Source organism: Lepus europaeus, chromosome 7 (assembly GCF_033115175.1).
Source record: "Lepus europaeus isolate LE1 chromosome 7, mLepTim1.pri, whole genome shotgun sequence".
Lineage (NCBI taxonomy): Eukaryota > Metazoa > Chordata > Mammalia > Lagomorpha > Leporidae > Lepus > Lepus europaeus.
This window is the reverse complement of record NC_084833.1, coordinates 66277275-66295692: the sequence shown is the minus strand read 5'-3', so window position 1 is coordinate 66295692 and position 18418 is coordinate 66277275. Positions and strand designations below refer to the sequence as shown.

The following is an 18418-nucleotide window of genomic DNA, read 5'->3' as shown; positions in this document are numbered from 1 at the left end:
GCAGCCCGGCCCACTTCTCCTTTGCCTCTCTCTGCCCCTTCCTCCAGGAAGTCTTCCCTACCTCCATACAGCCCTCATCACATCGTCCCTGCTTTAAAGTGGCCTGTTCAATATCTGTCCCCTCTTGACTGATGCTTCAAGAGGGCAAGGACTATCCCTGCACTCCTGCATCCCAGATGCCCGATCACAGCTGGACGATGCTCAACCCTGACCCACACAGGATGCAGCCCAGAGACCCTCCTGCGAGCCTTGGATGAGGGGCGGGAGCCACTGCACTGCTGGGAAACCAGCCTCTTCCTGGCACCCACCACCACCACCCCAATAGGTGTATCCCACTTCTGGGTGTACAGAGGTTTCTCCCATCACTTAGGCATTTATTCCTCACCTCCTAAGACCATATTTTAGAGATTACATGGAGGCGAGTCCCACCCAAGCCCCTGACTTGGGAGCCAAGCTCTGTTTGAATACACACACCTGCCCCTGCCAGTCCTCTGTCTAGCTCATCAGAACCAGCGTGTGCTGGCAAGTCCTCCCTCCCCCATTAGGAGGGTGTGCATGGCACTGCACAGACCCATCAGGGGCATGTGCCTGGGACAGGCCAGCGTGTGCCTCGGCACCCCTGTGCCCTGTGGAAGAGCCCCAGACCCCACCCTCTCGGTGTCTCCACCTGCCCCTGCACACCTGCTGCTGGACACGGCCATGATCTCCGGGAAAGACAGCTCCAGAAGCACCTGCTCCTGCTCATCCACGAAGTAGACACCCGTCCAGTTGACAGCCACAATGACATCATTCTTGGGGAGACTGGGGCCTGGGACCGGGATGGGGCACGAGAGGGAGGTCTCTGCCCCCAGGCCCCAGCCCTTCCCAGTCTGCCTTATTGCAGGGAAGGGACTACTGTGGAAATCCACCGTTCCCCAGGCAGGGACACTGTTGCTCAGCACGCACAGCCTCCCTACAGGCTAAGCCTGAGATGCGGCGGGGTGAGTGCTCTGAATCAGGAACTGGAGTTTGAGTCCCTGCCCTGCCCTGAACTAAGAGGGGAGGGGGGAAGGCTGGACAAACAAGGCCCGAGCTTCCCTCTGGCCCTGCTGTGTGGCAACTGCATGAATCCAAGCATCAGCATAGGGACTGAGGCAGAGCAGAGGCTCAGCACTGATGGCCCGAGGATGGCTGGACAAATGGCCTTTGTGGCTTTGTGCTTGCCACACCCACTCTGGCTTCAGAGCCCAGCAGAGCAGACCCCTCTGTGGCCTCCGTCTTCTATACCCAGCCAGTGCTTTAATGCTGCCAGTCCTCACTCAGTCCAGTGGACCACTGAGCACTGCTATGCACCATGGGGGCATTACTGGACTGTGGGGAGGCAGGCACCTTCCAGCAGCACGGACCTGAAAGGGGCAAGCAGCCCCCGAGGCAGGAGTCCCACTGGCTGAGAAGGAGGGGCCGGGGAACTTAGAGACCAGGCAGTACCTGAGAATTTGTAGGCTTCATAAAACCTGGAGAAGAGCAAAGGCCACTTGAAGCGGGCATAATTGACCACATCCTCTTTGACCTTCTGGGCATCAGTTCTCCTCTGGGCATAGATACCCTGGCAAGGACAGAGATGGGTAGAGGTGAAGAGAATGAAGGAGCTCCGCCCAACAACCACGTGGCAGCCCCATGGACACAGATGTCAAGTGGACACTGAAGTTCTTGGCTTTCTTCCAAGCCCCTCACCTTCTTGTGGGCAGCAATGGCCAGCTGGGCCCACTTCTCCAGCGTCTTGAGCGGCGTGATCTCGCGGTCGGGGATGTAGGTGGGCACGAGGTTCAGGAGGCGCTCCAGGATCATCTCAGAGCCGTAGTCCACGAAGTACTGCTGGGAGGCCAGCTCGGCCAGGTCATCCTCCTGGGGGAAGGGGCTTCAGTTGCACACAGGGTCCGGGCCCTTCGGCGAACCCCTTGCAGACCACTGAAGCCCCCAGACCCTGGCCTGTCGGCCGCTGTGTTTCCCTGATCTACCACAGAATTGTTACCTGCTCAGAGGCACTGTGAGCTCCCCTTCCCTTCTCCAGGTCCCCTCCCCCCAACACTGACAGAGAGCTGGACTCTGCCTAGGACACACAAGCTGAGCCATCTCACTGGGCCCTGTGAGATAGCACCTGGGACAGACAAGCCAGAGAAGAGGAAATGCCTGCCCTGTAAAGTGGATATCTGGCCAGGGGCAGGGCTGGAGCCAGGTTGGGGTAGTGCCCCAACCGTGGCCATCTCCGGCACATCACTGTGTACCCGCTGGGTGGTCACAGCATTTACTCACCAGCAGGTGCTACTGCAGAGGCTTGGACAGCCTGGTAGGCCTGGGCCCATGCCCCATCTCGCCCTAGGCTAGCACACAGCAGCCCCAGGGATGCGTGCCTGGGGCTGTAGAGAAAGGTTCTCTCAAGGAACCCCACAGGCAGCATATTTGTCCAGTTCGTCAGAAGTATTGCAGAAATGTAGCTACTTAGGTGGCTGCACTAATGTATTCTGATGGAGTGTCGGCTTACCAACCCCTCAATACCATCGTTATCACCAGCACCACACACAGTGTGCACCATTGCTCCCTCCCCCATCACCAGCAACTGTCCTCTTTGTTTCCCTTGGCCCCATCCTCACTGCCCCCCACCCCCATCATCAATTTCATTATTCCCATTCTTAGGCGGTAATAAAGGGATCCGCATTTGCAAACTCTGGTCTGTACCAATAGGTCTCTTTCTTGTTAGAGCACATTTTAAGGGCTAACTCAGGACAATACCATGAGTCCTGAAGCTCTACTCTGCTGCAACAGATGGTGCTGGTATAATGCCAGGGGTCCCACAGAGCCCCTCGGGCAGGCACTGGTAAGTCCAGCAAGAGCCAGGAGATCCCCAGCCACAAGACAGCCATGCTCCAGGAGCTATAGCAGCCTGCAGCCCATGTTTGGACAACAAGCAAGCTAAGACAGGCATTGGCTCTCACCTTCTCACACCTGTACTCGCCAAACTTGACCCCGCGCACCACCTGCTGGTAGATGAGGTTTGTGGCCACGTTGTCTTCCGCAGGGTTGTGCCAGGGTGTGAAGACCTCTTTGCGGAAGAAGAGCCTCCAGGGGGCGTTGCGCTCCTGGGCACCTTGCTCCTTGGCATACTGTTCACACTGGGAGATGGCATCCATGACATGGTCACTGCCACTGCCCAGCGAGGACACCTGTGGGCAAGTGGAGCAAGTCCAGTGGAGGGGAGGGGCTGCAAGGGGCTCTCCCACCTGCTCTGGAGGCGTGGACACAGCCTCAGGCCCCTAGGACACACACAGGATTGGGATCTGTGGTCCCAGCCATGGGCTCTGAGCTGGCACACCCACATATCGTCTTTCTAGCCTCAGCTTGGGGCAGTTTTGAGGGAGTTCCCTGTTCCTAGTGCAAGCCTTTTGAGAAACTGACAGATTGTCACTGAAAATGCAGATGGTCTCTACAGGTAAGGAAGATCCAGGCAAACCGTGCCCAGCACTGTGGTTCCATCTCTGGACGTGCTGGGTGGGGGGTGCCCATGCTGGGGCTGGGGCTACCCTCAGGCTCAGCTGAGCAGGGAAAACTCTGGTCCCCAGTGTGTGCCCAGGGGATGCTCAAACTCAGGCTGCATGAGGAAGAGTGAAAGGAGCGACCACCACAGCCTGGTTGCTCTCCACACATCCCAGCCAAACAGCGAAATCCCACTGGCCTGGAACAAAGCTGCCCCTCCCATCCGCCTGTCAAGTTCTTTCTTGGGCCCTGGACAAACCGGACAGAGGAATGCTCTGGGTTCCACTCTCCACGGGCCCGAGGCTCCCTCAGTGCCTAAGAGCTACCCATATCCTACTGGGTGAGGCAGAGCCAGGCTTACGCCCAGCTGAAAGAGGAACCGAGGCTCCATGGCAGGTCACCCAAGCCAGGAGCTGCCAGTGCCAGGATGGGAGCCGGCAGGCCAAGCCTGCGTGGGACCAGGAGGAGGCGCTGTGGGGCTGCCGCACCTTATCAAACAGGGCGATGTAGAGGGAGAACCCGAAGCGGTCCTTCAGTGAGATCTTGTCAGCCAGCGCATTGCACAGCTCCCGGGCTGTGGTCGCCGAGTCTGTCAGCAGGGTCTTGGTGGTCCCGTCCATGAATGTCACGGGCAGCATGATGGGCTTCTTGGACTTGGTGGCCTGAGAGTAACCCAACGTGGTGTGTGTGGGGTCCCTCCACTTGAGGTCAGCTCTCTGGGCACTGGCTTCCAGTGGGTTTGTCCCTGAACCTGAGTCCCTAGCATCAAACTGGGAAACTGCCTGTCCCTGCCACAGGTGCCTTCGTAGCTCCTTGCTGTGTGGCCCACCCCAAAGGGACTATGAGATGCATAAGGAACACCGTACCCCGCCCAGGTCCCATCAGCACAGAGCCAGGGACTCAACCATGCTTGGGGGGCCTTCTGGTTCCCAAGGCCTGGGATCCCTCGACATGAGAACAGGCACTTGAGGAATCCCGGAGGCCCAGGGCAGAGAATGTTTCTAGGGCATAGGAGTACACCCGGCACACACACACACAAAGCACAAGGCACAACGGGCCACACCTGCAGCTCCAGCCAGCTGGGTGGCTGTGTGCGCGTCCCGTTGACAAAAGTCCTCCTCAGGCGCTCCTCACAGTACGGGGCATAGCCTGGCGGCCCCCCGTGGATGAAGTTCCGCAGGTACTGCAGACAGGGATCCATGAGACAGCCCCACCCACTCCCTGGGCCTCCCCCGAGGCCTCCACCCACATCCTGCCTTTGCTTTCTGTGGCTCCCATTGGCTTAGGGGCAAGGCCACCACAATCCACCCCCTGGGACTCAGCAGCACCTCCCCACAGTGGCCATCTCCCCTGCTCCCCTGGCTTGGCTGCCCCTCCGCCTCCACCCTCACAGCACCCACCACTCAGGTCAGCCCCGCTCTGACTAAGTGTCCTCAACACCCAGGAGGAACTGGACCACCTGCCCCAGGTCACATGTGCAGGGGGCCCAGACCCAGCCTCCTCCTAAATGAGGCATGGCGCCAGTGGTGGCCGGGCAGAGGTGCCGGGAGGAAGTGGCCAACAGGAGATGGCCAGGCCTGAGAGAAGAGCACTCTTTCCATTAGCAGGTGCTTCTGAGCCTCTGCCTGTGCTCCCGCCCCTTCCCAGCCTACCCAGGTGCCTCCCCTACCTTCACGAACTTCTCGGAGGGGGCGAAGCAGCCGACACACAGAGACACGAGGATCCAGCCCCGGGCGTAGCTGCTCTTGGAGGGGTTGTGGGTGAGCTGCTTGCTGAGCTGGCAGTAGATCTCATCCCTGGGTAGCAGGGCAAGGAAGGCAGGAGCAGCCATGAGCGCAGCGGCTGGCTCTGCCATTCCCTGCAGCAGGCATGGTGGGGCACAGCTGTCCTTGCCAGCATGCCTGAGACTACTCAGGAGGCGGCAGGGTGGGGCCCAGTGGGGCCCGGTGGGGTCCGGTGGGGGCAGGCTGAGCCTCAAAGGAGGATCTTGCTTTAGAGAGAGGAAGCCCCTTCCTAACCCCAGGGCAGATTCCAAGTCCAGGGCCCCAACACCCAGAGGGTGGCATGTGTCCTGCTCTGGGCACAATGGCTGCAGCACAGGCTTGTCCCTGTCTCAGCTCTGACCGGCTGGGTGGCCCAGGCGAGCGAATGTCTCTGACCCCAGCCCACAGTAAGGGCAGCAGGTGCAGTGTCTACTCATTGCAGCTGGAAAAGCAGAGATGAGAAAGGCATCCAGGAGTGTCTCTGGGGGTGGGACCAGGAGGGGCTCTGCCTCTGGGCTTGTTTCTGTAACACTGGAATACTTCAGTGGCTGAGTATTAATTCTGCTATGAAATGGAAGCAATGAAGGTAATCTTCTGTTTCATATTAATTTTATTTATTTATTTTTTTTTTATTTTGACAGGCAGAGTGGACAGTGAGAGAGAGAGAGAGAGAATGGTCTTCCTTTTGCCGTTGGTTCACCCTCCAATAGCCGCCGCGGTAGGCGCACTGCGGCCGGCGCACCGCGCCAATCCAATGGCAGGAGCCAGGTGCTTCTCCTGGTCTCCCATGGGGTGCAGGGCCCAAGGACTTGGGCCATCCTCCACTGCACTCCCTGGCCACAGCAGAGAGCTGGCCTGGAAGAGGGGCAACCGGGACAGGATCGGTGCCCCGACTGGGACTAGAACCCGGTGTGCCGGCGCCACAAGGCGGAGAATTAGCCTAGTGAGCCGCGGCGCCGGCCTGTTTCATATTAATTTTAAAGGGCTCTTTACATCATTGCCATGAAAGAAAAATGAGCCAATGCGTATGCAGCACCTAGCACAGCAAACCTTCAAACATACTGGCTGTATGGGGTGGCGTTCTGGCACAGTGGGTAAAGCTGCCGCCTGCAGTGCTGGCATCCCATATGGGCGCCAGTTCGAGTCCACTTCCCATCCAGCCCTCTGCTATGGCCTGGGAAAGCAGTAGAAGATGGCCCAAGTCCTTGGGCCCCTGCACCCACATGGGAGACCCAGAAGCTCCTGGCTCCTGGCTTCAGATCAGTGTAGCTCCAGCCATTGCGGCCATCTGGAGAGTGAACCATCGGATGGAAGACCGACCTCCCTCCCTCTCTCTCTCTCTCTCTCTCTCTCTCTCTCTGCCTGTACCTGTCTGTAACTCTGCCTTCAGATTAATAAATAGATCTTAAAAAGAATACTGGCTGCAGCTGTTGTGTTTGTTGCCAGGCATCGCCGTGATGTTGCAGTGACCACCAGGGGGCACTGCCACACCCTCCTCCCTAAGGGAAGAAGGGATGAGCCACTTCATTGGCTCCCCAGTTTTGAGACTTTGTGGGACAATTTCTAAACGAGTCTGAAGGTTGCCAACTTATGACAAAACTCAATATTTAAAACACACACACTCTGCCCACTCTCCCCCATCATTTCATAAAGCAAGTAATTTTCATATCCAGAAAGCAAGAAGGCCAAACGCCCAGAGCAAAAAGCTGCCCTGAAGTAAAAGGAATTCAGCTGGGAAGCATTTTTCCATCTCCCGGCTGCGCCAGGCCAGTGAGATGGTTGACCCAGGCCACTGGGCAGCCAGAGGCTGAGAGAAAGGAGAGACTGGCTGTGGCCCCTTGGGGAGGCAACACCCTAGCCTCTGGCTCCCAGCCCTGTGCTCCTACAAGTGCCAGCTGGGTAGAGACAATGGGAAGGAGAGACTCCTCCTTCTGGGAGCAGTGGACGGAGGCCTGGCTGGAAGACAGGAGGGTTGGGGGGCCCGGTGCCTAAGGCACTTCTTCCCCACTTTGCAGCTCAGTTTTTCCATCAGGGAAAGGGGGCCCTCTGCCGTCCTCCCAACGGCACACATGAGGATGTGGGTTCAGCTCTCCTAACAGACCTCTCATGTGCTCCCAGCAGTGACAACTGGACTGCTCCAGTGAGCTGGCGACCACAATGACAGAGCAGGAGATGTGATTCGACTGCTGTCTGCCCACTGGGAGCCAGTTCATGTGTTATGCCCAGCTCTGGGTTTTACCTTCCCACATCCCAAGGGGCAGCCACCACCAACGCCACCCCTTTCCAGAGGAGGAAATGGAGGCGAAGGGAGGGGAAAGGGCTCAGCCAAGGCCATCTAACCAGCTCAGCTCCCAACAGAGCCAAACCATCCCTGATCGGATTAATCTGTTGTGAAGGTGATGGCACCACCAGTCAGCCACTGACAGCTTTCAGGCCCCGCCCCGGAAGCGGAGAGCCCTGGTGCGGAGGCCTGCCCTGCGCCCGCCCTTGGCACTGACCGGAGCGCTGGCCGCAGAAGGCCGTTGCCGATGATGAAGTGCAGCTTCTCCAGGTTGGAGGTGGGCCGGTCCTCCAGCATGCTGTTGCCGCGCACCGTGGGCTCCCCGTCATGCAGCCTCTTGGTCACCTGCGCCACAGGCAGGGGCGGGCTTGACTGGGCAGATGGAGTGGGGGGCGCTCCCTCTGCAGCTGTGGTCCCCGGACTCAAGTCTGCCCACTCCACAGAGAGCAGAAGCCCAGGAGAGGCACAGAGCTGGGCTCCAAAGTGCACCGAGTGCTGCTATAGTGACCACCTGCAACCATGCAGACCCCACGCGGGGCGCAATAGCCGGGTGCCACCTCAGTCAGCGGCTGAAGCTCCTCCACACCACATACCCACGCCCCTGCTCTGCCTGGGAGATGCAGGGGTAGTGAGAGTGCACCCTGCGGGCAGCACCACAGAAGGGCTCCCGCCTCCCCAGCACCACAGCTGCCATCCTGCACCCTCCCCCAGGCCCCCGTGGAGTGGGCATCTTCTGCCTCCGGGAGCCTCGGATACTGAGAGCTGGGATTCAAATCCGAGGCCATGCAGCTGCTAGGCTGGATTTGTGCCTAGGCAGGGACGGGACGGGGCAGAGGCAGAGCCAGGGCCCACTCTGAAGCAGCAGTGAGGACGTGAAAGGTGTGAAGGAAACAGAGCACAGCCCTGTGATGAGAGCTCATGGTGCATCTAAGCCTATCACTGAAGTCAGATAATTGTGTGCAAGCAGGTGGCTCAAGGGACAGGAAATCAGACAACAGAGGGCCGTATCTTGAAAGGCCCCGTAACACTGTGGATTTTCTGTTGAGGGAAATGGACAGCCATTGGTGAGTTCTGAGCACAAGACATGATGTAACATGTGGCTATTATAAAACAAAAAGAATATTACTATTGAATTAAAAAAAAAAAAATAGGGCTGGAACCCGAGGCAGAGAGAGAGGAAGGCAGGATTCAGGCAGAGGGGCTGGTGAGTGCAAACATCGGGGCCTCGGTCTGTGTCCCTCTGAGATCCCCAACTTCCACCCGCCCCCACGCCACTCCTCCCTCTCCCCACTGTAGGCGCCCTCCTCTGGGAAGCCCTCCTGACCCCAGCCCTCTTCACCCACTCCTGCCTGCCACCCCGCCATGCTCTCCTGTCCCCCATCAGCAGGGACCCCTGAGGTCCACTCCTGCTCCTGAGGTCCTCCGTGCATCCAGCCCCTGGCCAGCCCCCCCCGGGCCACCGGCCCCCCGTCTGCTCTCACCTCCTCAGTGAGTTTGGACTTCTTCTTCAGGGTCAAGTGCACCAGCTTGTGTCTCACACTGCTGCTCTTCTTCTGCCCTTCGGGGAGCGGGGCCTGCAGCACCAAGATTCAGGGCAGGTGAGTGGCAGGAGCCAGGGGCCAGCACACCTGCACACTAAGTCCCAGGGAGCCACTGCCACGCCACCCCACCCCACCCACTGGCAGATGGGAAAACAGGCTCTGAGCGGCATAGTGAGCTGCCGGAGGCCTCCCAAGGAGTGAGGCAATATGGGAGCCGCCTCCGACTGCAAGGCCCCTGCCTGCTGGGCCACGCCACCCCTCCATTTTGGTGGACACCTCACAGCTTGCAGAATGTCCACGCACTCGGGAGAGGGCCGGGGGGTGCCGAGGCACAGGAGGACCTCAGCACCCTCTGCCTGCAGAGCCGCCGCCTCGGCCTGGGGGCTGTGGGCCGGGGACTCGGGGCCTCACCTCGCCCTCGCCCTGCAGGGCCTGCAGCTCCCTCTTGTATGTCTTCCTGCCCAGGGTCTCGTAAATCTTGGTCATCACGGGGATCTTCTCGCTGCCGTCACTCATGGCCGTGTGGTACTTGGGCTCCGGGAGGTCCCCCATGAAGCGCAGCACGGTGACCCAGACTGCCAGGGCCGCCTGGGGACAGGGTGTGCTGATCAGAAGGTCAGGCAGACAGGCGCTGTGGCCCTCAAATCAGGCTGGGGGGTGGGGAGAGGCTGGCCTCCCGCACGGGCACGGTCACAGTCATGGCTGGGTGCCAGGGTGAGGATCACAGCAGACCCACAGCCTGCCCGCCAGGACCCAGCACCCCACCCCGGGCGTCCACCGCGGCCGCCCGACAGCAGGGACCCTCGAGGCAGCCTCACCAGCTGGTCGCCCTCGTCGTCGTGGAAGAGCAGCGGCTGTTTGAGCGGCCGCCGGGTGTAGGAGTGCGTGGCTGTGCCCTGGAAGTAGGTGGCAGCGAACTTGGCGAACTTGTACTCCGAGAGGTCCTCCTCGTCCTCATCAGGCAGGGGCAGGGCCGCGTCCACGTCCTCCTCCACCATCGTCCGGCGCCCTCGCTCCAGGTCCTGCGGACACAGACGGTTCCCTGCCATGGGGCCTGGCCCGGCAGGCGAGGGGGCCTGGGGCGGACTCGGGGCAGGGCTGCCGCCCCAGCCTGAGCGTGCAGGGGCAGCTCTTCCTCCAGGATGCTGTCCCGCCCTCCACCAGGCAGGCCCAGGCCACGGCAGGTGCTCAGGCGGTGAACGGCTCATGCTTGAGAGGGGCCTTGAGAAGGGACAGTGATGTCCCAAGGTCACATAACAGCCTGTGGCCCCCAGCCCCGTTTTGGATCTCGGGCTCTGGGTGGGCTTTAGTGCAAAGGGCCACCAAGGAGGGGGCGCTCGCCACACGGGGGTGCACAGGGAACCCGGCCCACAGCCTGGTACCTCAAAGCCACTGGGCGCCTGGCCCTCCTGGCCCGGCAGGCCGCCCGACGTCCCCAGGAAGCCGAACATCTTGTCCACCATGTCCGAGTGATTGACGGGCTCGTGCCGGGCCCTCTCCGTCTGCTCCAGGAGCTCCTTCTTCCTCCGGGCCTCCTCCTTCTCCCTCAGCTCGCGCTCGGCGTCCTCCCGCGCCAGCTGAGCCAGGCGCTCCTGGGGGCGGGGGCGCAGAGGAGCCAGGGCAGCAGCCGGTGCCACAGCCTCGGGGCACAGGCCCTCCCGGGGCGCCCAAGAGCACCCCTGTGGCAGCCAGGGCCTCAGTCCCAACTCCACTGGGCCCTGCAGAACCAAGCTCTGCGTGTCCCCGCCTTGGGTCACATTCAGCTTGGCCTTCGCAGCCCAATCACATGGGTGTCCAGCATCTCTGGGCCACAGGGAGCCTGCCTGCCCTTCAGGGTTCAGCTGGGAGCCACCTCCTCCAGGAAGCCTGCCCTATACACTCCCCAGGCCCACAGGGAGCTCCTAACCCACAAATCCCACAGCTGTGAGCTCAAGGCGCTACACCAGCATTGCCCAGTAGAAACACAATGTAAGCCACGCACTAAAGAGTAAAAAGAAACGGGCGAGGCTAACTTTGGTGACTGACGTTTTAAACATTAGTTATTTGAGAGACAGAGACAGAGATTGACTCCCTCCGTTCTCGACAGCCGCAGGCCAAGGTCAAAGCCAGGAGCTTGGAACTCACTCTGGGTCTCCTACGTGGGTGGGAGGGACTCAAGTGCTTGAGCCATCACTGTCGCCTCCCAGAGTGGCCTCTGAAGGGAAGCTGGGGTCGGGAGCTAGAGTTGAGCATCAAACCCCGGCATTGCAATGTGGGATGCGGGCATCTCAACGGACATCCGGGCTACTGCCGGAGCAAATGCCCGCCCCAGCGGTATATTTTAGCTCATCATTTCCCAAACATTATTTTAACATGTAAGTAGTATTATGATAACACACTGATGTTTCTGGTGCCCTGTTGGCCCAGCAGTCTTCAAACCCTAGCGCGCATCTCACACTTAGAGGGCTGCATCTGTTGCCTGGATGAGCCACGTTTCGCGGATTCGGTAGCCAGGGCAGGGCAGCCCCTGGGTCCTCTCCCCAAGCTGAGGCCTCTGATCTGGGCGTCATCCCCCGTGGGAGGCCATGTCAGGGGGCCTTGCTCCTCTCTGCCTGCAGGGCCGGCCAGGCCCCCGGGAGCAGGTCTGGGTGGACACCTGGGCGACTAGGCACAGGCAGGTGCAGCGCAGCGGGCGCGAGGGGGCTCACCTGGTGCTTGCGTTCTGCCTCCTCCTTGGCCCTCTTGGCACTCATCTCCTTCCGCAGTTTCTCCTCCTCCGCCAGCCGCATCTTCTCGGCCTCGAGGCGTCGCAGGTACTAGGGAAAGGGTGGCGCGGACGTCACAGGGCTCCACGCCCCCTCCGCCGGCCCCACCCCGAGATCCAGACAGTCTCACTGTCTGTTGACCTCAAAGCCAGAGGGGCTCCCCTTGGCCTCCCAAAGACTCCTGGAGAACCGGGGAGGCCCAGAGGGTGCCTCTGCCTGGCTTGAGGCTTCCCCAGAGCAGGCCCAAGTCGGGGTGGCCCCGCTCCCCTCCCACGCTCGGCCCCTCACCTCGGCCCTGAGACGCCGATGCAGCCTGCGGGCGATCATGCCCCGGGCGTAGGCCTGCACGGTGAGCACGGCCCAGAGGCGGTGGCGGAAGGCCTTGCGCACCAGGTAGGCACGGCAGCGGGCCTGGAACTGGATGATGCGCCGGCGCGCCAGGTGGTACTGCTGCTGCAGCTTCCGGGCGCGGTGCAGCGCCTGCAGCCGAAGGAAGCCCAGGCGCATCTGCAGGGACAGCGGCGCGTGCTCAGAGCCCGTCACCCTCCCCGCAGACACCGCTCCTGCAGGGGCTCCAGCGCTGGCGTCCCTAAGGTGCAGCTCGGTCTCCCTCTGATGCCCCCCCCCCCCATCCGCTGTCTTCTCCAGAGCGAAGCCTTTCCACAGTGGCAGCCCCTGTAGGACCTCGGCACAGACTGGGAGCTGCAGTCCACTGGTCGCCCTCCTGCACACCCCCAGGCCGGGTTGCAGCCCAGTTGCTCTGCAGAGGCCCAGGGGAGCCGGCCACTCGCAGCCCCCTGGGTCCCCTCAGAGCCCCAGTCTGCCCAGGACCCACCAACACATTCCAGAAGCACAGCGAGCCACAGGAGCCAGAGCTGGACTTTGGGCTGGCAGGAGGTAGGGGCCAGCTGGGGCAGCGGCAGGAGACCACCCCGGGTCTGGTTAGGCTGCTGCCCCGGCAACAAGACCGGGTCCAAAGGCCTGGCGTGGGGAGGAGCGCGGGGGAGGCTCACCAGCTCGTAGTTCCTCCTGCAGGTGTGGCCTCGCCAGTGTCTCTGGATGAGCGTGGCCGCATTCTTCAGCTTCAGGAAGTTGGACCTGAAACAGCGGTCGCGATGCAGGTGAGAGGCAGAGCTGTGCCCTCAGGCGGCCGGCAGACGGGCACGCTTGGGAGGTGATGGGCTCCCTGAGTCCCAGCTTTGTGACTCCTGGGCTGAGTGATCTCGGGCAAGGCACTGCGCCTCAGCTTCTCCATCTGTGAGATGGGTAGGCTAACACCTGATGCACAGCCTCGCCACACACATAGCTCCTTAAGGGAGACCTTCCAAAGGTATTTGTTGAACAAAGCCGTGTGTGCAAATGGGTAAGGCGAGTGCCACCACCGATGAAAACCTCTGGGCGGTCTGACTTCCTCATTCTGCTGGGCAGGAAACGGAGACTTGCTGAGGTTGGGAGTGGAGCCCCGAGTGACCCACGGGCACCGCGTGAAGGCCGTGCTGCTCCCCTGCACACAGTAGGCTGCTTCTCCAGCAAACAGGCATGTTCGACCTCACACCACACAGTGGGGCCAGCCACCAGCAGGTCAGAGGAAAGAGGGGGTGAAGGAGGACACTTTGGGGTGCCTGTGAGAGGCGGGGCCCACGAGCCGTGGTGGAGGGGCCGGCGACCATCTAACCCGCCGGAGGGGCTGGCGCCCGTGTCACACTGCAATCCTCCCGCTCGTGAATCATCACAGATGTACTTGTGTCCCTTCCATAGGCCACGAACAAACTGTGACGTAGACAATCTGGTTTCCTCTCTGGGGAATTCATCGGCCCGAGAAGAACCGAGGGCGCCCCTGTGTGTCTGGCGCACCCCGATGCTCGGCTCACACGGTGCAGCACGTCGGTGTCGGGCGGGTACGCGCCTTCCTCCGTGTGCGCCAGGCGGTGCGGATGCTGCGCGTGGCTACGCGTGTCCACCCCGGAGTGCTCTCGCAGCGGGGCAAAGGCGCGACCGGCACATGCACCCAGGCACACGCACCCCTGTGGGCGGAGGCGGGGCAGAGCCGGCTGGGCACGCACCTGTCCTTGAAGCCCCGGATGACCTTCTGGAGCAGGATGACTCTGTCGGTGATGGCCTTGTCCCGCTCCACCTCCAGCAGCATGTCGTGGTGGTCCTGGAAGGCGGAGCTCCTGAGCATCGGCCCACCCAGGTCTCCCCCACCCAGGGCCCCCGGGCTCTGCCCCGGCAAGGCCTCTCCTCCCTCACCCGGCGCCCAGGCCCACGGCCGCCATCCTGGGCCAGGCCACTGCCATTTCTCTGCAGAATCTTGGCACGGCCTCCTTGGAAATCCCCCAGGTTGCCCTGTACCCCAGCCGGAGGGTCTCTCCCACAGACAACCTCACAGCCACTCGGAACGGTTTCTGGTCCAGCCTGGGCTGCTTGCCCTGGCACTCAAGGCCCTGCTCGATCCGGGCCCGCAGACTTCCCAGCCCCCAGGGCCCTAATCATTACTGCAGAGGGGTAACACTTCCCGTCTCCAGGTCTCCAGGGGCCAGCAGCAGGCTCCTGTAGGCAGCCCCCTGCCCTTGGGGAGCCTAGGGTTTCACCGGGGAGGGAGCCACGTCTGCCCGGTGCCCACAAGCGGCTCAGCCCAGGCTTTCTGAATGAATGAGTGAGCGTGGGACCATGGCCCAGTTCTGAAGAGCCAGAGTGGGCGGTAGGGCTGATGCGCTCCCTCAGGGATCCTGGCACCCAGTGCCTTCCTGGCCCCTGCCTGCCCTCTGCCCAGGCGGCCCAGGCTCTGCTCCCTGCCCCCGAGCCTGTCGAGGGGCTCAACACCTGCTACCTCAGGCTGGGATGGGGGCGGGGCTCACGGAGGTGAAGCCCTGGCTGGGATGGGGGGGCTCATGGAGGCGAGGCCCCTGGCTGGGATGGGGGAGCTCGCGGAGGCGAGGCCCCTGGCTGGGGTGGGGGACTGCCACGCAGACTTGCACGGCGCTTCTTCCAGTGAGAAAGCAGGGCTCTGTGAGACTGGCCCAGAGGCAGAGGGGAGGTAGCCTGGAGCCAGGACCCCTCCGGTTGGGGGCTGGTCCTCCTTTCCCTCTCCTCCCAGCTGTGCCCCGCCCCACCCCCACACCAGAGCCCAGCCCTGCCCTGCCCCCACCGCACAGCCAGAAATCTAGCACAGCAGAAATGGAAACAGGGAAGTCCACAGTGTCCCCGCCGCAGCTGCCCAGCCACCACAGCTTCCAGCCAGCTGTCCCAGGCCGTGACTCCCTGCTGCCCGGCTCCCCGCTCCCCTCTCCCAGCTCAGAGCGGCCAGGACAGAGGAGGGGCAGTGGGACCCTGTTGACCGCAGCCTTGCAGGAAGCCACGGGAAGGGAGCTGACAAACTCCAGCTGCCCCACCCCGGCCCAGCCCATTTCACGGATGGTAAGAGAGGAGGCCCAGAAAGGGCCAGTGGCCTGTCCGTCACATGTGGCAGGGACCTGTGGGATTTCAGCGCAGGCCTCCCTGCTGGGGGCCTGCGACAGCCCACCTTGAGCTTCTGTCTCTAACCCATGGCCAGTGCTGTGGCCCCTCCCCAGGTCAACATGGTCTCTAATGCCACGCTCCCCCCGCCCCCCAGAGGCCAGCAGGAAGGAGCACCGGACCCTTCTGCTGCCCCAGCTCCCTGCCCCCCAGCAGTGACTATGCTCACAGCCCCCAGCAGCCGGGGACAGAGCCTGCCCACCTTCAGGAAGATCTTGGTCTTGCCGATCTGCCAATCATCGTGGGTGCCCAGCACGGCCTCAGCCATGCGCTGACATGTCCCCCGGAGGTCGCCCTGCAGGGACACAAGGGCACGGGTGGCCTCAGCCACAGGAAGCCCCCAGGTGTCCCTCTCAAGGCCAGGCGATGGGACCCCCACACCAGCTCTGCTCCTGCTTCACTGACCCTGGTGAGCCCTCCCCTTGACCCCCCCCCGCCCCACCCTACTCTGTCCTTACTTCATCAGGGTGATTCCTCGCCCCACCCCCAACCCCTAAGTGGAGGAGCCTCTGGATGGGTCCTGCAGCTCAGCCCCCTGTCTCCCAGGCAGCACCCGAGAGGCTGAGCAGGTGTCATGGCCAGCCCACTGTCCCCAGGAGCCTGCCCTGCTGTCTCTGCGCCCAGGGGCACCTGCTTGTAGGCCGGCTTCACGCCAGGCAGCAGCACACGATAGCGCTCCACGAACTCCACGAAGCTGTAGCGGATGGGGTAGCCGGCCCGGCGGATCCGGATGGTCTCCATCATGCCCGAGTAGCGCAGCTGGCGCACGCACAGGTGTCTGTCAAACAGCTGCCGGTCACAGAGCCAAGCACATCAGGGCCCAGGCTCCTGCTGGGAAGCCAGGCCTGCTCTACAAGGGACCAGCCCCAAAGACCCAAAGAGGCCAAAGCCACACAGCAGAATGACAGGAGGACCTCATGGTGGCAGAGCTGGGTGCCTGGGGAGCATAGGGGGAGCCCTGGGTCAACTCCTGTGCAGAGACCCAGTCCTGGCTGCTCACGCAGTGTTTCTGGCTGGCTGCAGGGCAGGGCCAGCCTCCAGGGTGCATGTAAGGGCTGGGGAAAGACAGCAGAGGGCAGGTGCCGGGCTGTTGGGCCTCGGAGGCCAAGCCAGGGCGCCCAGCCCAGGGAGGGCAGGAATAGGAGGAGGTATGGGTCAGGGCGAGGCCAGGTCAGCTCTGCATCTGAGAATGATGTCACCAGCAGGGGGAGGGACAATAGGGGAGGCAGGAGGCTGTAGAGATGCCACCGCCAAGGCCCGGACCACAGATGCTGCGGTCTGGGCCGAGAGAGGGTTCCGGAGTGATCTCAGAGCAGGGGAGACAGCCTCCGCCCGCCTGCAGCCCCCACATGAGAGGGACGGCAGCCGAGGCCCCCTGTGGCTCTGCGGCCACTCCAGGTCCGAGTCCCGGGTGGACAGGCTCCCCCACTCCGGGGAACGTTTTCCCGGCAGGGGACGGCAGGCGGGAGGGCGTGTGTGGACAGCCGGCTTCCGCAGCCCGTTTCCTCTCCCTCTGCTCCACTTTCCCCGGCCTCCTTCCTTCCTTCCTTCCCTCCCCGGACCCCTGGCTTCTCCCGTGGCCACCCTGCAGGCCCTGGGCACACAACACCTCCCAGAGCCTGTGCTGTGGACAAACGCACGGAGAGGGCCCCTTCACTTCCCCGACGGTAGCCTCTGCACTCCGGGGTCCCGACCACAGTGCCTCCCTCATGGGTGATGTGCAAAGGTTCACTGAGGCTGTGGACCATCCCGCCTGTGCCCAGCACATAGAGAGGGCTCAACAAATGAGGACATGCCCAAGGACTCAGAGCAATCCAAGAAGGCTCCCCGGAGGAGGCAGGGGTAGAGCTGGGCTAAAGGAGAAGAGGGGCCGCAGCCAGAACCACGGCTGCCATTTACCACACACTCATGAGGTCTCAGATGGTGTGCGGGTGTGACCGCACAAAACATCCCCAGGAGGGAGGCCTGAGGGGCCTGCGTCCACCTGAGGGGCTGGCTGTCAGAAGAGCAAGTGACTCACCCACTGTCACCCTGCAGGTCAGCCATCGGCCAGGCTGGGAGCCTGCACCAAGCCCTGCCGAGTGGAGGCTCTTTCCCGTGCACCTGCTGCCTTCAGGCAATCGCGGGCTTTGTATTATCCGCCCGCTCAGGGGAGCCCCAATCTCCCCCGCCCCGGACGGCCACTCACCATGGGCTTCTTGAACTCATTGGGCTTGATGCAGCGCACGAAGAAGGGCTGGCAGGCGCCCAGCGTGCGCATCAGCAGCTCCAGCGAGCGCTTGAACTGGCTGCTGAGCGTGGGCGAGCGCTTCCTGGTCTCCGCACCCTGGGAGGACAGGCAGACAGTGGCAGTGGGAGGGGCTGTGCCGCGCCCCCCCCCCCCAGCCCTCCCAGCAGCTGTCCCGGAGGGAAGTGGAAGGGGACAGCCTGAGGGGTAGGCCACGCACTCAGTGTTCCTGGAACGCCCCCTAGTTTGGGCTGCAGCTTCGACCCTGCATGCTCCCTCCAGGAAGCCTCCCAGGACCTGCCCAGACCTCATCTCCGGACAAGGAGGAAATGAACCAGGCAGGAGGGGCTCTGCACTATGGGATCTCGGGAGCCTGGTTCTCGCCTGGTGTGCTGGGGGATTCTGGGTAAGGCACAGCCTCTCTGAGGCTTGTCCCCTTCCCTGTGTCAAGGGGTGGCCTCAGGATATGGAGGTCAACCCTAGAGACAGGCATGAGGTGAACCTGCCACTTCTGAGCCTGTGACCTTGGGAAGGTCCTCGGTTTCCAGAATGGAGGGGGCGGGAGAGGACCAGAGGTCAGAGGGGGTCTCAGTAAACAGCAGCCCAGGAAGCCCCGGGATTAGCGGAGGCAGCAGTGGGGGTGGGGCAGATAATCCGCCTAAGAAGGCACAGGAGCTGGCTGGCTCCAGTGCCAGGGGCGCTGTGCACAGGGGCAGCCTGTGCTGGCCCAGGGTCTCCGAGTCCTGTGATGGGAGGGGGCTGGGGTAGACCTAAGAGCAACCAGAGAGGAAGGGAAGGCCCTGCGCACGGGAAAGGGGACACACAGCCCTGGTTCT

The 18418-nt window shown here is 62.3% G+C and overlaps 1 protein-coding gene across 3 annotated transcripts in view; it reads right to left on the bottom strand.

The window, feature by feature from the left end:
* MYO7A (myosin VIIA) overlaps positions 1-18418 on the bottom strand; it is a 57450-nt gene that overhangs the window by 13551 nt on the left and 25481 nt on the right. For all 3 annotated transcript variants that reach the window (XM_062198269.1, XM_062198270.1, XM_062198271.1), the window contains exons 14-32: positions 17544-17681; positions 15986-16144; positions 15558-15650; positions 13903-13997; positions 12853-12937; positions 12128-12346; positions 11783-11890; positions 10478-10687; positions 9914-10117; positions 9507-9683; positions 9036-9128; positions 7772-7899; positions 5180-5306; positions 4574-4693; positions 3999-4172; positions 2973-3200; positions 1714-1884; positions 1468-1585; positions 682-808 (exon numbers count right to left, since the gene is read on the bottom strand). In XM_062198269.1, the coding sequence (XP_062054253.1) occupies positions 682-808; positions 1468-1585; positions 1714-1884; positions 2973-3200; positions 3999-4172; positions 4574-4693; positions 5180-5306; positions 7772-7899; positions 9036-9128; positions 9507-9683; positions 9914-10117; positions 10478-10687; positions 11783-11890; positions 12128-12346; positions 12853-12937; positions 13903-13997; positions 15558-15650; positions 15986-16144; positions 17544-17681 (2774 nt within the window). The remainder of the gene's footprint in view (positions 1-681; positions 809-1467; positions 1586-1713; positions 1885-2972; positions 3201-3998; positions 4173-4573; positions 4694-5179; positions 5307-7771; positions 7900-9035; positions 9129-9506; positions 9684-9913; positions 10118-10477; positions 10688-11782; positions 11891-12127; positions 12347-12852; positions 12938-13902; positions 13998-15557; positions 15651-15985; positions 16145-17543; positions 17682-18418) is intronic.